The following is a 14,289-nucleotide window of genomic DNA, read 5'->3' as shown; positions in this document are numbered from 1 at the left end:
GCCTTGCATACCTGGTATAAATCCCACTTGGTCACGGTGGATTATTTTTTTGATATGTTGTTGAATTCTATTGGCTAGAATTTTGTTGAGGATTTTTGCATCTATGTTCATGAGGGATATAGGTCTGTAATTTTCTTTTTTTGTAATGTCTTTACCTGGTTTTGGTATCAGGGATATGGTGGTTTCATAGAATAAGTTTGGTAGTGTTCCGTCATTTTCTATGCTTTGAAATACCTTTAGTAGTAGTGGTGTTAACTCTTCTCTGAAAGTTTGGTAGAACTCTGCAGTAAAGCCATCCGGGCCAGGGCTTTTTTTTGTTGGAAGTTTTTTGATTACCGTTTCAATCTCTTTTTTTGTTTTGGGTCTTTTTAGTTGTTCTACTTCTGAATGTGTTAGTTTAGGTAGGTGGTGTTTTTCCAGGAATTCATCCATTTCTTCTAGGTTTGCAAATTTGTTAGAGTACAATTTTTCATAATAATCTGATATGATTCTTTTAATTTCAGTTGGGTCTGTTGTGATGTGGCACATCACGTTTCTTATTTGGGTTATTTGTTTCCTTTCCTGTATTTCTTTAGTCAGTCTGGCCAATGGTTTATCAATTTTGTTAATTTTTTCCAAGAATCAGGTTTTGGCTTTGTTAATTCTTTCAATTGTTTTTCTGCTCTCTAATTCATTTAGTTCAGCTCTAATTTTTATTATTTGTTTTCTTCTGGTGCCTGATGGATTCTTTTGTTGCTCACTTTCTATTTGTTCAAGTTGTAGGGACAGTTCTCTGCTTTTCGCTCTTTCTTCTTTTTGTATGTGTGCATTTATTGATATAAACTGGCCTCTGAGCACTGCTTTTGCTGTGTCCCAGAGGTTTTGATAGGAAGTATTTTCATTCTCGTTGCAGTCTATGAATTTCTTTATTCCCTCCTTAATATCTTCTATAACCCAGTCTTTTTTTCAGGAGGGTATTGTTCAGTTTCCAAGTATTTGATTTCTTTTCCCTAATTTTTCTGTTATTGATTTCCACTTTTATGGCCTTGTGGTCTGAGAGGATGCTTTGTAATATTTCGATGTTTTGGATTCTGCAAAGGTTTGTTTTATGACCTAATATGTGGTCTATTCTAGAGAATGTTCCATGTGCGCTAGAAAAAAAAGTATACTTTGCAGCAGTTGGGTGGAGAGATCTGTATAAGTCAGTGAGGTCAAGTTGGTTGATTCTAGTAATTAGGTCTTCCGTGTCTCTACTGAGCTTCTTACTGGATGTCCTGTCCTTCTCCGAAAGTGGTGTGTTGAAGTCTCCTACTATAATTGTGGAGGTGTCTATCTCACTTTTCAGTTCTGTTAAAATTTGTTTTATGTATCCTGCAGCTGTGTCATTGGGTGCATAAATATTTAATATGGTTATATCTTCCTGGTCTGTTGTCCCTTTTATCATTATGTAGTGTCCTTCTTTATCCTTTGTGGTGGATTTAACTTTAAAGTCTATTTTGTCAGAAATTAATATTGCTACTCCTGCTCGTTTTTGCTTATTGTTTGCTTGATATATTTTTTTCCATCCTTTGAGTTTTTGTTTGTGTCTCTAAGTCTAAGGTGTGTCTCTTGTAGGTAGCATATAGACGGATCGTGTTTCTTTATCCAGTCTGAGACTCTCTGTCTCTTTATTGGTGCATTTACATTCAGCGTAATTACAGCTAAGTATGTGTTTCGTGTTGTCATTTTGATGCCTTTTTATGTGTGTTGTTGACAATTTCATTTTTCCACTTACTTTTTTGTGCTGAGACATTTTTCTTTGTAAATTGTGTGTTCCTCATTTTCACAGTATTTGACTTTATGTTTACTGAGTCGTTACATTTTTCTTGGTTTTTATTTTGAGTTATGGAGTTGTTATACCTCTTTGTGGTTACCTTAATAGTTACCCCTATTTTTCTAAGTAAAAACCTAACTTGTATTGTCCTATATCGCCTTGTATCCCTCTCCATATGGCAGTTCTATGCCACCTGTATTTAGTCCCTCTTTTTGATTATTGTGATCTTTTACATATTGACTTCAATGATTCCCTGTTTTGAGCATTTTTTTTTTAATTAATCTTAATTTGTTTTTGTGATTTCCCTATTTGAGTTGATATCAGGATGTTCTGTTCTGTGACCTTGTGTTGTGCTGGTATCTGATATTATTGGTTTTCTGACCAAACAATTTCCTTTAGTATTTCTTGTAGCTTTGGTTTGTTTTTTGCAAATTCTCTAAGCTTGTGTTTATCTGTAAATATCTTAATTTCACCTTCATATTTCAGAGAGAGTTTTGCTGGATATATGATCCTTGGCTGGCAGTTTTTCTCCTTCAGTGCTGTGTATATGTCATCCCATTGCCTTCTTGCCTGCATGGTTTCTGCTGAGTAGTCTGAAAGAAACTTATTCTCATTGATTCTCCCTTGCAGGAGACCTTTCTTTTATCCCTGACTGCTTTTAAAATTTTCTCTTTATCTTTGGTTTTGGCAAGTTTGATGATAATATGTCTTGGTGTTTTTCTTTTTGGATCAGTCTTAAATGGGGTTCGATGAGCATCTTGGATAGATACCCTTTCATCTTTCATGATGTCAGGGAAGTTTTCTGCCAGCAGATCTTCAACTATTCTCTCTGTGTCTTCTGTTATCCCTCCCTGTTCTGGGACTCCAATCACATGCAAGTTATCCTTCTTGATAGAGTCCCACATGATTCTTACAGTTTCTTCATTTTTTTTAATTCTTTTATCTGATTTTTTTTCAGCTATATTGGTGTTAATTCCCTGGTTCTCCAGATTTCCCACTCTGCATTCTAATTGCTCGAGTCTGCTCCTCTGACTTCCTATTGCATTGTCTAATTCTGTAATTTTATTGTTAATCTTATGGATTTCTGAATGCTGTCTCTCTATGGATTCTTGCAACTTATTAATTTTTCCACTATGTTCTTGAATAATCTTTTTTAGTTCTTCAACTGCTTTATCAGTGTGTTCCTTGGCTTTTTCTGTAGATTGCCTTATTTCATTTCTGAGGTCATCCCTGATGTCTTGAAGCATTCTGTAAATTAGTTTTTTATATTCTGTATCTGGCAATTCCAGGATTATATCTTAATTTGGGAAAGATTTTGATTCTTTAGTTTGGGGGGCTGTAGAAGCAGTCATGGTCTGCTTCTTTATGTGGTTTGATATTGACTGCTGTCTCCGAGCCATCACTAAGATATTGTAGTGATTTATTCTATATTTGCTCACTGAGTCTTATCTTGTTTTGTTTTCTTTCAATATACGTAGATGGGCTACTAGATTGTGCTGTCTTGATTACTGTACTCACTTATGACCTATTACCAGCTGGTTTGGGCTGTTACCAGATATATATGCCTGAGTCCATTCACTATTCTTGAGTAGAATCTGATTTTGGGTCATCAAATGCGTGGTGCACCCTTTCACCTATCCACCTTGAGAAGTAGTGGTGATAGTTGTGTGCACTAGATTCTAGTAGCAGCTGGGGTTCACACTCCAAGGGGGGCAGGATGCTGACAGGCTTCCCCCAAGTGTCAGTGAGGTAGGTGTGTCTCTATTCCTAACGCACCTTGGTGGGTGGGCTCTGCAGTTGTACCTTAGACCCCCAATGCAAGTACCTCTACAAATTGGTAGGTGTCACCCTCCTTAGACCCCTGAGGCAGGAGGCTAGGTGGTCAGGGGGAGCTTCAGCCCTCAGTTCCCTGTTGTGGGTCAGTGAGGGCTCTGTTGAATACGGAGAGATATCAGACCTGGGAAACTTGTCTTTCCAGTAAATCGGCTAAAATAATTGCAGTCAGATCCCTATCAGAAAAGCCTTTGCATTATCATAGCCACCTTTTTCCCTGTAAGGATGAAAGCCCGAGACTGTGGATCACATATGCTTGGCTGGAGCTGGTTCTGTGTTTTTAGTCCAATTAGGGAAGGATTTTTGGTCCCGGGGTTTTTTGTGGTTGCTTCTCTCAGGCCAGAAGAATGGGTTAGGAAAAGACCAAAAAAAAAAAAGGAAAAGAAAAACCGCGGAGCAGTTCTCCCTGTGGCTCAGGAAATTCCATTGTTAATGAAGCAGCCTGGGAAGGGGAGGGGAGGGTTCAGAAAAACAGGAGAGAGTAGTACCCTGGAATGTAGACAAAGTTACTTATCTTGCTTGGGATGACTATGTTATCTGAGATTCCAAGGGGCGCGTCGCCTGTGTGTGCTGGCTGGGTAGAGATTGCCCCCGAGGGTGAGGCCCACGTCCCGTGCTTGCGCTGTCTCAGAAGCCGCGGTCGGTTCCTCCGCTGCCAGTCCAAAGCCCAGCGTCAAGGTTCCCCAGCTGGGACGCTGCTCTCCCAGCTCCAAAACCAGTCGCTGCCTCCCGGCGACTTCTCCCGCCAGCTGCGTCGCCGTGCTGCCCGCGCGGACCGGCTGGGTCCCCTACCGAGGTCAGTTCAGGGGAGTAGGGCTGCGCCCTGTGTTTGCACCGTTGCAGGATGCCGTGCTCAGCTCCCCTGCACCCAGTCCAAAGCCCAGCGCCAAGGTTTCCTGACTGGGACGCTGGCTCCAGGCTCCGAAAACAGTCGCTGCTTCCTCGTGGTTGTTCGTTCTCGGTCTCTGTCATTCAGGTCAACTCTTTAAATCTGTGTTTGTTGGTCAGGGTTCGTAGATTGTCATGTATGTGATTGATTCACTTGTTTTTCCGAGTCTTTGTTGCAAGAGGGATCCGAGGTAGCGTCTACCTAGTCAGCCATCTTTGCCCCCTCCTCCTGCAACTTGATTTTTTTGTGTATTCATGAGGGTAAATGAGATGATAAGTATTATGTAGAAGCCTTTATGATTCCGTATTGGGACGAGGGATTGCAGAAGAAATGTAAAATCTGGTCCAGAAATGGAGCCAGCAGATCATGACCACCATCCTTTATGCTTCCGTTTTGAGAGAAGTGGCTGTGTAGGCAACAATTTCCACTGCTAAAACCCAATATGCCCTATATTCACCCCTCCCAGGCCCTTGTGCCGCAGTGTTGGGCTCACCGCTCCATATGTGGAACAGAAGAGCCTTTGGGTGCCCCAATTCGGTGACTAGGGAGAAAAGTAATATGAAGTGAACAATTCTCAGGACAGCCATAGCACAACTGAGCCCAGGGGCATGCATCCCCTCCGACAAGTCCGGCAGGAGACACCAGCATGGTCTGGGTCCACCAACCTCTCTCAACAAGCAATCTTTATAACTGGGAAAACCGTTGCCCTGGGTAACAGGAAGACCCTAAGAGAATGCAGGATCTTTTTGCTTCCATCTTCCACACTCCTGAGTAGATTTCCAGGCACTGCTGGATGTGCTCCTGATCCAAAAGAAGGGCACATGGTCCTAGAAAAGGCTAGGGCTGAGGCTGACAGCTGTCGCTAAGTGCAGGCAGTAAATCAGCTGGCGACAGAGACTTTCCTTATGGGGGACCCTGGCTAGAATCTGAATGTGGCCAATAGACAGACCCACCTTGCTTGTAATAGGGTGTGCCTTTTAGAAGAGTGAAAAAAAGGGGTGTCTTAAAAACAAACAAACAAAAGAAAACCTTAGCAAAATATATGGGATCAAATAAGAACCAACCGAAGAGCTTCTAAGTTTTAAAAATTTGAGGTTTTTAGACAGCTTGTAGACATGGACCTTGAGAGGCCTCAAAACGTTCACATGATGAATATGATTTTTTACTGGGCAGAGTGCCCTGGAATACGGAAAAAAAACTCCAGAAACTTGAGAGAGGTGAGGAGTTGTGTCTCTCGTGGCTTGTTGAGCTTGTCTACCAGGTATATTCCAATCTGAACTGGGAATAGGAAAAGAGAAAAATCACTGATCAGAAGACAGGCAACATTCCTGGCTGCCACCTTGCAGGGAAATGGCCCGTCTCCTGGTGACCCAAGAGGAGGGCCCCTGAGAAGAGAGGGAGGTTAGAGGCCCCAACCCCTGTTAAGCCAAGACCAGTGCACCTGGTGCAAAGAGAGAGGACACTGGAAGAGAGAGTCCCCTAAATTCCTACCCACAGGTAAGAAAGAGCCTGGGGCTGTCCAGTGCCCCATGATGCTGATAGGGGAAGACTTGGACTGAGGAGGATTGGAGACGAGTCCTCCACCTGAGCCTCTGATTATAATGAAGGTGATGGTGGTGGGGACCTGTACAGTTTCTAGTGAATACTGGAGCAACCCACTTTGTCCTGACCCAGAAGAAGATAGCCCTGATGAAACAAACTGTGTCAGTCATGGGAGTCTCGTGTAAGAGGGAGAACCCTCCCTTCCTCCAGCCTCTCACCTCCTTCACACAAAGGAAAGTATTAACATATTCTTTTCTCTACATGCCCGACCGTCTCATTCCCTTGCTGGGAATGTCTTAATTTCTCTGTCATTTTTTAAAGGATAGTTTTGCTGGATATAGAATTCTTGGTTGGTAGGTTTTTTCTTCCAGCACTTTGAATATGTCATCCTACTGCCTTCTGGGCTCCATGGTTTCTGATGAGAAATCAGCTCTTAATCTTATTGAGAATCTCTTGTATGTTATGAGTCACTTTTCTCTTGCTGCTCTTAAGGTTCTCTTTATCTTTGCCTTTTGACAGTTTGATTATAATGTGTCTCTGTGTGGATCTCTTTGAGTTTATCTTACTTGGAATTTTTTGAGCTTCTTTGGTATATAGATTAATATTTCTTATCAGATTTGGGAAGTTTTTGGCAATTATTTCTTCAGATATTCTTTCTGCCCCTTTCTCTCCCTTCTCTCCTTATGGGAGAGCTATTATTATGTTTATGTTCCTATGCTTGATGGTGTCCCAAAGATCTCTTGGGCTCTGCTCATTTTTTTTTTTTTTCTCTTTTTTCTTTCTGTTCTTTAGACTGGGTAATTTCAATTGACTTTTCAGGTTTGCTGATTCTTTCTTCTGCCTGCTTGAATCTGCTGTTGAGTCCTCTAGTGAGTTTTTCATTTCAGTTATGGTACTTTTTCAACTCCAGAATTCCTATTTGGTTCTTTTTAAAAGTAATTTCTATCTGAAAGGTTGGAGATCCAAGTCCACCCAGAGGCACCTCAGAAGAAAGGCCTGGTAATCTATTCTGGAAAAAAAAATCAGCTATTGCAAGTTCAGTGGAGCACAGTTCTTCTCAGACACATGTGGGGTCCCATGGGTTAGAATCGACTCAATGGCAACTGGTAACTTAGATGCGGATGACTGCGGGAGGATTAGGTTTAAAGGGAGGAGATAAGGAGTTTGTTTCTGAGTGTGTTAAATTTGAGATGCCTATTAGACACCCAAAGGAGCCCTGGTGGTGCAGAGGTTAAGTGGTCAGTTGCTAATCAAAAGGTCAGTGGTTTGAACCCACCAGCTGCTTTGAAGGAGAGAGACCTGGCTATCTGCTTTGGTAAAGATTATAGCCTTGAAAACCCTATGGGGCAATTCTACCCTGTCCTATAGGGTCACTATGTGTTAGAATCAATTTGATGGAAACTGGTTTGGTTTTTATTAGACAACCAAGTGAAGATGTCAAGAAAGTTATAGGCCAGGAATTCAGGATTGAGGTCTGGGTTGGAGAACTTGGGAGATGTCTTTATATGGCGGTATTTTAAACCAGGAGACTGGATAAGATCACCAAGGGAGTGAATATGGACAGGAAAGAAGAGTTCCAAGGCTTGAACGACAGAGCACTTGGATGTTAGGTCAGGCAAAGAAGTTCCAGCAGAGAGTGAGCAGTGGACTGTGAAGCAGGAGGCAAACTAAGAGGGCATGATGTTCCGGAGGCCACAGGAAGAAAATGTTTTAAGGGAGGTGGGAAGGGGTGACCAAATTGTCAAGTGTTGCTTATGAAGAGAGGTAAGGTAAGGACTGAGAACTGATCCATGAATGTAACACTGTGAGGTCTTTGGGGGTGCTTGAGTAGTTTCAGTGAATTGGTGGGAGCAAAAACATGATTGGAGTGGGTTCAAGAGAAAATTGGGAGAGACCCATTGGAGACTGCAAATAAGGACTTATTTTTAAGATGGGAGAAATAAAAGCCTATTTTATACCAATGGAAAGATCTCTGCTTTTCCAGTGAGGGACCTAGCCTTCTTACCTACCTTTCTTTGGACTTAAAATTTGGATATTTGCAGATTTCTCTTGGAACCCTCACTTGGAAGAGTGTTAATAGGGAATCTGTGGATTGTGAAAATCAACTTATTTCACATATGAAATTCTCTTCCCCCAAACCATTGGTTTCCACTTCTTTGGGGAACATAAATTTTTAAAATGTAGCCAAGAGCCCTTGGGCTCAATGGAAGTGCATTTCTCTCATTTTAATTATTACTTAGACTGTTCTTCACACTTGTATTTTGCTGTTCTATCCCAACCTCATAGATGCCCCTTTTCTTCATTTCTGAATGATGGCAGATTCTTTAATGATCCTTGGGACTCCTGCTCCAAAGGAATGACAGTGACCAAAGAGGTTTTAAAAACCTAATGTGAATTCCGTGGTCATCACTAAAAAAAAAAAAAAATTTTTTTTTTTTTTAATCATCACTAGGGTGTTCATAAATGTTTCTCAATTCTGGGTACATGGTAGGAGTTCCCTTCTTGGCCACACTCAGATATGGCCGTGCGATTTGCTCTGGCCAATGAAAGAGAAGCTCGGTGATGTCTGTCACTTGCTGGCAAAAGCTTTAAGAGCAGTTTGCCACGGTTTCTCGGCTGTTGGCAACTGTGGAAGCATGAGATGAAGGTAAAGGCTCTCTCAGCCAGGGTCTAAGTCACTGCAGTGAGCACAGCCCCCTTGCTGGCCCTGGAAAGTCGTACCATACGAGAAATAAACGTTAGCTCTTATATACTGGAGCAAAACTCAGTCTCAGCTGCCTGACACAATGCCTAAGGACAAAAATAAAATCAACAGTGGTGTTCTAATCTCCATGTATAACCAGGAGATCAGAAGTTTCAAGATGAAAGTCTTACTTTCCCATAACAGGGGGAAAACAAAGGCAATAAATAACACACATAATAAAACTTGACCTCACTGTCAGTCCTCTGTTAAACAAAAGAATTTATCATATCTTTAACATTGCTTTAAAAATATTTTTTTTCCTAACTGGGAAGGTAACTTTTCTTCTTCAAGAGACTTAGTTGACTGTCAAAAACCAAGTTTAGTGTATTTCAAACTTTGTTCTCTGGGCCATCTGTGTTAGATCCTGCTGAGATGCCTGTTACAAATGCAGATTCCCTGATCTTGGCCTCCTTCATGAACGCTGTGGTTCCTAGTTCCCAGGAGGTTCTGTAATGTGGGTTTTTATTTATATACTATCAATGTAACACTCAAGTTCACTGTCAACATAATGCCTCACTGAGTTTAACACATTTTAATACTAGAGAAGAAAGTTAGTGTAACAAACAAGAAAATCAGAATTCTGCATAAAAGAATTTTATTTAGTGGTAAGATCCCAATGAATAATGTCAGTTTGCCTGATTCTGCTAAAATGTGCTATTAGATATACTCTTAAGAAAGTGTACAGTGCATCACCAAAAGCTGTTTAATTTGAATTGTATGCAGTCAAAGAAAACTTCATAAACCTTTGTTTTTGATAAAAAAATTTTAAAATATAAAAATGAAAAAAGAAACAAAAGCAGTATTCAAAAATAAAAAATGTCACCTTGGACTATTTACAGTGAAATGCCTTTTTAATAGGAGAATACTCTCTGCTTAATTATTTTCCTCAAAGTTTACATAAACCTTAAAAATAGTCTCACTCCCCCATCTGACCCTTATTCATTTCTGTCTCTCGTAATAGTCTTTTATTTTCTAAAAATTTTCTCACTCATCTTTGAATTTTTCTGATACTCCTACTTCTCTTAAATTACCTTTAGTTCTATTCAACAGACATTTATTGAGCACCTAAGATGTGCCAGGCACTGTGCTGGGAGGTGGGGACAAATACAGAGATGAAAAGACATTGACCCCCTCCTCAAGAAGCTCAGATTTTGGGTTGAACTGAAAAACAATTGAAATACCAGGCCCCTATCACATAAATCACATAAATTCAGGGATTTCTTGAAACAAAGTGCACGCATGGAGGGTCTGTCAACTTGACCCACTCCGACATATTTTGAACTTGGAATTCTGCTCTTCTTTAAGAAGCACAGCCTCAGAAGTCTAGGCTACCGTTTGAAAGCTGGAGTTCTGAACTCTAGCACATGAGAGCTAGGTGTTGGGCAGCAGGGAACCAGCTGCCCTGATTTCATTCTGGGGGAGGGTAATCTTTTATTAGGCTTCTAGAAATTCCAAGTTTGAAAAGCCCTTAATCCACAAAAAGATACTAAATCTGAGCAATAGATTTTAAGGAACTCTCCCAATTTGGACTTATAACAAGATGCTCTAAAAGTTCTATCTTTTATAAATGTCCAGCAGGAGTTTTATTACTTTCAAATATATATCTTTGCACATTTTCTTAGCTTCAAACATAAAAACAGCAAATAAAACCTGAAAGTGATTTTTTTCCTATTCTTTTTTTTTCTTTTATCATGGTTGAACCCAAAGCAAGCTCAGCTCTTGCATTTGGTCTATATATTCTTTGTCCATGAAGCCAAGAGAGATCCATGGTAGTGCCTTAAAGGAAAAAAAAAAAAGGTAAACCATGAAATAAAAAAAAAAATCTGTACATGGCATACTACAGAAGCAAACACTAAACCTTATGTTTGCTGCCCCATCTTGTTCCATGCTTGACAGACCATTATCCCTACAAACATTCACATTTGGAAATATTTTTCAGTCACAATGGATCAAGTCCCAATCACGGTAGTGGGCTTCACTCTCACAGTTTGTGGCGGGTGCATTTCGTTGAACTCACACAGCCCACCTCTGAATGATGGCCAAGTGTATTTTCCTGGGAAAGTTCTCCTTTTGACCCCACACCTTTCCACACGTTACACAAGATCACATGTCTATACAGTTTCCATCCAATTCCACGATACACAATTATCCATTCAAGAGTATTAACACCAGATTCCGAACTTCCCAATTAGCTGGTTCCAAGCTCTTTGGAGCTGAAGGCGATTTGGGGAGTTGGCATTATCCCATGTTACATTTGGCCTACCCTACTGTTAGGGTGAACGCGGAGTCTGAAACGTGAAGAGAATGAGTAAGGGTAGGGGAGAGAGACATGATCATGCACAAGTTTCTTGCTCTGTCGTGCATATATTTTCAGTGTAACAAGCAAGTATTTTGACACACAAGGGCTTGTGCTTTTTCACTGAAGAAGAAATAACTCGCCCTCAAAAGCTCATTTGGCAAATGTGGCCATGAATGGATGTGTGGTATGTGTGAGTGTGTGTGTGAAAAATGTATCATGAGGTCATGTGTCAAGTCCTGTGAGTGTGCCCTCCTGGCACCTGCCCCACCGTCACACCCACCTCACCCATCAGGCAAAAGCTGATGTTACACCTGGTCGGTTTGGTATTCAGAAGCTTCTGAGAGGCTTTCTGAGAAGCTTAGGAAATTCTCCTGGTACTCGGAGCAAACAATCTCATAGCGATAATGCCGGAACTCCACAGCAAAGGTGCCAAAGTAAGACAGGAAGCACATGACCAGGCCCCACTGGATCCTGGCTGCATACATGTGGATGCCTTGGGCCATGAGGATGAAGTCTGGAGAGAAGAGGTCAAGGAAAGCACCCGCATCAGCCACATTTAAGCTGGGTTATTTTTATTTACTGGGCAGGGACAGGTGATAGAAAAAGTCTGATTCTCCAAAAGACAACTAACTTTTATAAAATTACTAAAAATGGCTACGGGTCATACCAAAATAAAACCAAACCCACTGCCGTCGAGTCAGTTTCAACACATAGCAATCCTATAGGACAGAGTAGAATTGCCCCATAGGGTTTCCAAGGCTGTAATCTTTATGGAAGCAGACTGCCACAGCTTTCTCCCTGTGAGCCCTGGTGGGTTCAAACTGCTTTTGGTTAGCAGCCAATTGCTTTAACCACTGCACTACCAGGACTCCTTCTACTATGGGTCATTTTTTTTTTTTTAGTCATCATTATATCTGCAGAAATTATTTTGAGCCTAACAAACTACTAATTACCTCCATAAATGTCCAGCAGGGGCTCTCTTTATTACTACAAAACGTTGACTCTGCACAGATACAAATGCCTGAGAGGCTCTTCTTCTCTTTCTAATTTTCACTATTGCTTTTCAGACAACTCTTAGCAGAAATAAAGAACTGCAGTAGCTCAATAAAAATCAAAGTATTAATGTATAGGCTAGTTTCATTCCTGGTGTCAAATTTAAACTTTGCCCAAATGAAAATAATGCAATTAAAAAAACAAAGAAACATGAAAGGTATATGTCTGAATATTTATAACCTCACCCAGGATATATGGGGTAGGAGCAGGGAAGGAGAAAGGCTCATAGCATGTCTTAATGAAAGGCCAAGGACTGAATACATTTATTCAGAAAATCAGGAATATTCCCTTAGAATTAGTTTTGTCTCCAGAACTAGACTTAAAATCTTAGGAAATTTTCAGATGGTAAGAATATGTGAAACCACTTCGGCCAAACTTTGCTCTCCTGATAGGCCTTAATCCATGTACCTGAGAACCAATAAATGTTTTCAGGTATTCAGAAACAACACAGATCAGAGCTATTTGGTATAAGCTCAAAACTCAGGATAATTTAAAGCCTGTCCATACTACTCTGACTTTGTCAAAACATTGTCAAAGAAAAAATTAACTTATTACTGAAGTTAATGGGAAAAGGATAAATCTTCAAAGCCCAGATGGGGCAGAGTTTTGACCTTTTATAAAATATTTTATCAGGTTGCTAGCAAGCAGCAAGTCTTTTGGGTTAAATTTCAAGTTCTTAAATGTTCTCTAATATGACTAGTAGAACTTCAGATAACCAATGGAATGATTGAATGGCAATTTTTGAGGGAAGAAGATATAAAAGACTCAAATACTCCACTAAACTAGAGAACATCTCTGAATGTTAAATGATGATTTCATATTTCAAGGCCAACTTTTCTTGAAAGTCAGAAAGGCAGAACCATGTAGTGATTATGGGTGTAAGAACTGAACCTGAGTTTAAAACTTGATTTACCATGTACTATTTCTGTGATCTTGGGCAAATTAGCCTCTCTGTGCTTTACTATTCTTACCTGCCATGATGGTTAAGGCTGTGTCAACTTGGCTAGGCCATAATTCTCAGTGGTTTGGCAGATATTATGTAATCATTCTCCATTTTGTGATCTGATATGAGCAACCAATCAGTTGAAAGAGAAGTTTCCTTGTGGGTGTAGCCTACATCTGATATATATGGATGTTCTGGCAAACATTGCCCTCTCTTGATCCTGCATCTGACTTCTCATCCCCTGATTTCTGGTTCTTGGGACATGAAGCAGCAGGCTGCCATCTGACCTGCAGATTTTGGGATTCACCAGCTTTCACAGCCCTGTGAGCCAGCAGCCTGCCATCTGACCTGCTGATTTTGGCTTCATCATCCCCTGAAGCCATGTGAGTCAGGAGAAGCTTCAAGCCTGGCACCTGACCCATGGATTTGGGACTTGGCAGCCTCTACAATTGCGTGAGCCACTTCCTTGAAAAAAATCTCTCTATATATATTTACATATACACTTCACTGGTTTTGCTCCTCTAGAGAAACCAGCCTAAGATACCTGCTAAGTGAAGATTATAGGAGTTGATACATTTTTTTTTCATTATTAGTTGCTATTTGCAGGATTTTTTTTTTTATTAACTTTTCTTAAGCTTCAAGTGAACGTTTACAAATCCGATCAGTCTGTCACATGTAAGTTTACATACATCTTACTCCCTTCTTCCACTTGCTCTCCCCCTCTTGAGTCAGCCCTTTCAGTCTCTCCTTTCGTGACAATTTTGCCAGCTTCCCTCTCTCTCTATCCTCCCATCCCCCCTCCAGACAAGAGTTGCCAACACAATCTCAAGTGTCCACCTGATATAATTAGCTCACTCTTCATCAGCATCTCTCTCCCACCCGCTGACCAGTCCCTTTCATGTCTGATGAGTTGTCTTCGGGGATGGTTCCTGTCCTGTGCCAACAGAAGGTCTGGGGACCATGGCCGCCGGGATTCCTCTAGTCTCAGTCAGACCATTAAGTATGGTCTTTTTATGAGAATTTGGGGTCTGTATCCCACTGATCTCCTGTTCCCTCAGGAGTTCTCTGTTGTGCTCCCTGTCAGGGCAGTCATCGATTGTGGCCAGACACCAACTAGTTCTTCTGGTCTCAGGATGATGTAGGTCTCTGGTTCATGTGGCCCTTTCTGTCTCTTGGGCTCTTAGTTGTCGTGTGG

The 14,289-nt window shown here is 41.0% G+C and overlaps 1 protein-coding gene across 5 annotated transcripts in view; it reads right to left on the bottom strand.

The window, feature by feature from the left end:
• Positions 1-9,121: 9,121 nt before the first annotated feature.
• The window catches only part of TMEM150C (transmembrane protein 150C), a 109,409-nt gene continuing 104,241 nt past the window's right edge, over positions 9,122-14,289 (bottom strand). For 3 of the 5 annotated variants that reach the window (XM_023553317.2, XM_023553319.2, XM_023553318.2), the window contains exons 9-10: positions 11,410-11,612; positions 9,122-10,575 (exon numbers count right to left, since the gene is read on the bottom strand). In XM_023553317.2, coding sequence (XP_023409085.1) covers positions 10,489-10,575; positions 11,410-11,612 — 290 coding nt within the window. In that variant the 3' untranslated portion in view covers positions 9,122-10,488. The other 2 variants (XM_023553321.1, XM_023553322.1) reach the window with 2 other exon arrangements.

Source organism: Loxodonta africana, chromosome 5, assembly GCF_030014295.1.
Source record: "Loxodonta africana isolate mLoxAfr1 chromosome 5, mLoxAfr1.hap2, whole genome shotgun sequence".
Taxonomy (NCBI): domain Eukaryota; kingdom Metazoa; phylum Chordata; class Mammalia; order Proboscidea; family Elephantidae; genus Loxodonta; species Loxodonta africana.
Note: the sequence above shows the minus strand (reverse complement) of the source record. Positions and strands in the feature narration are given on the sequence as shown.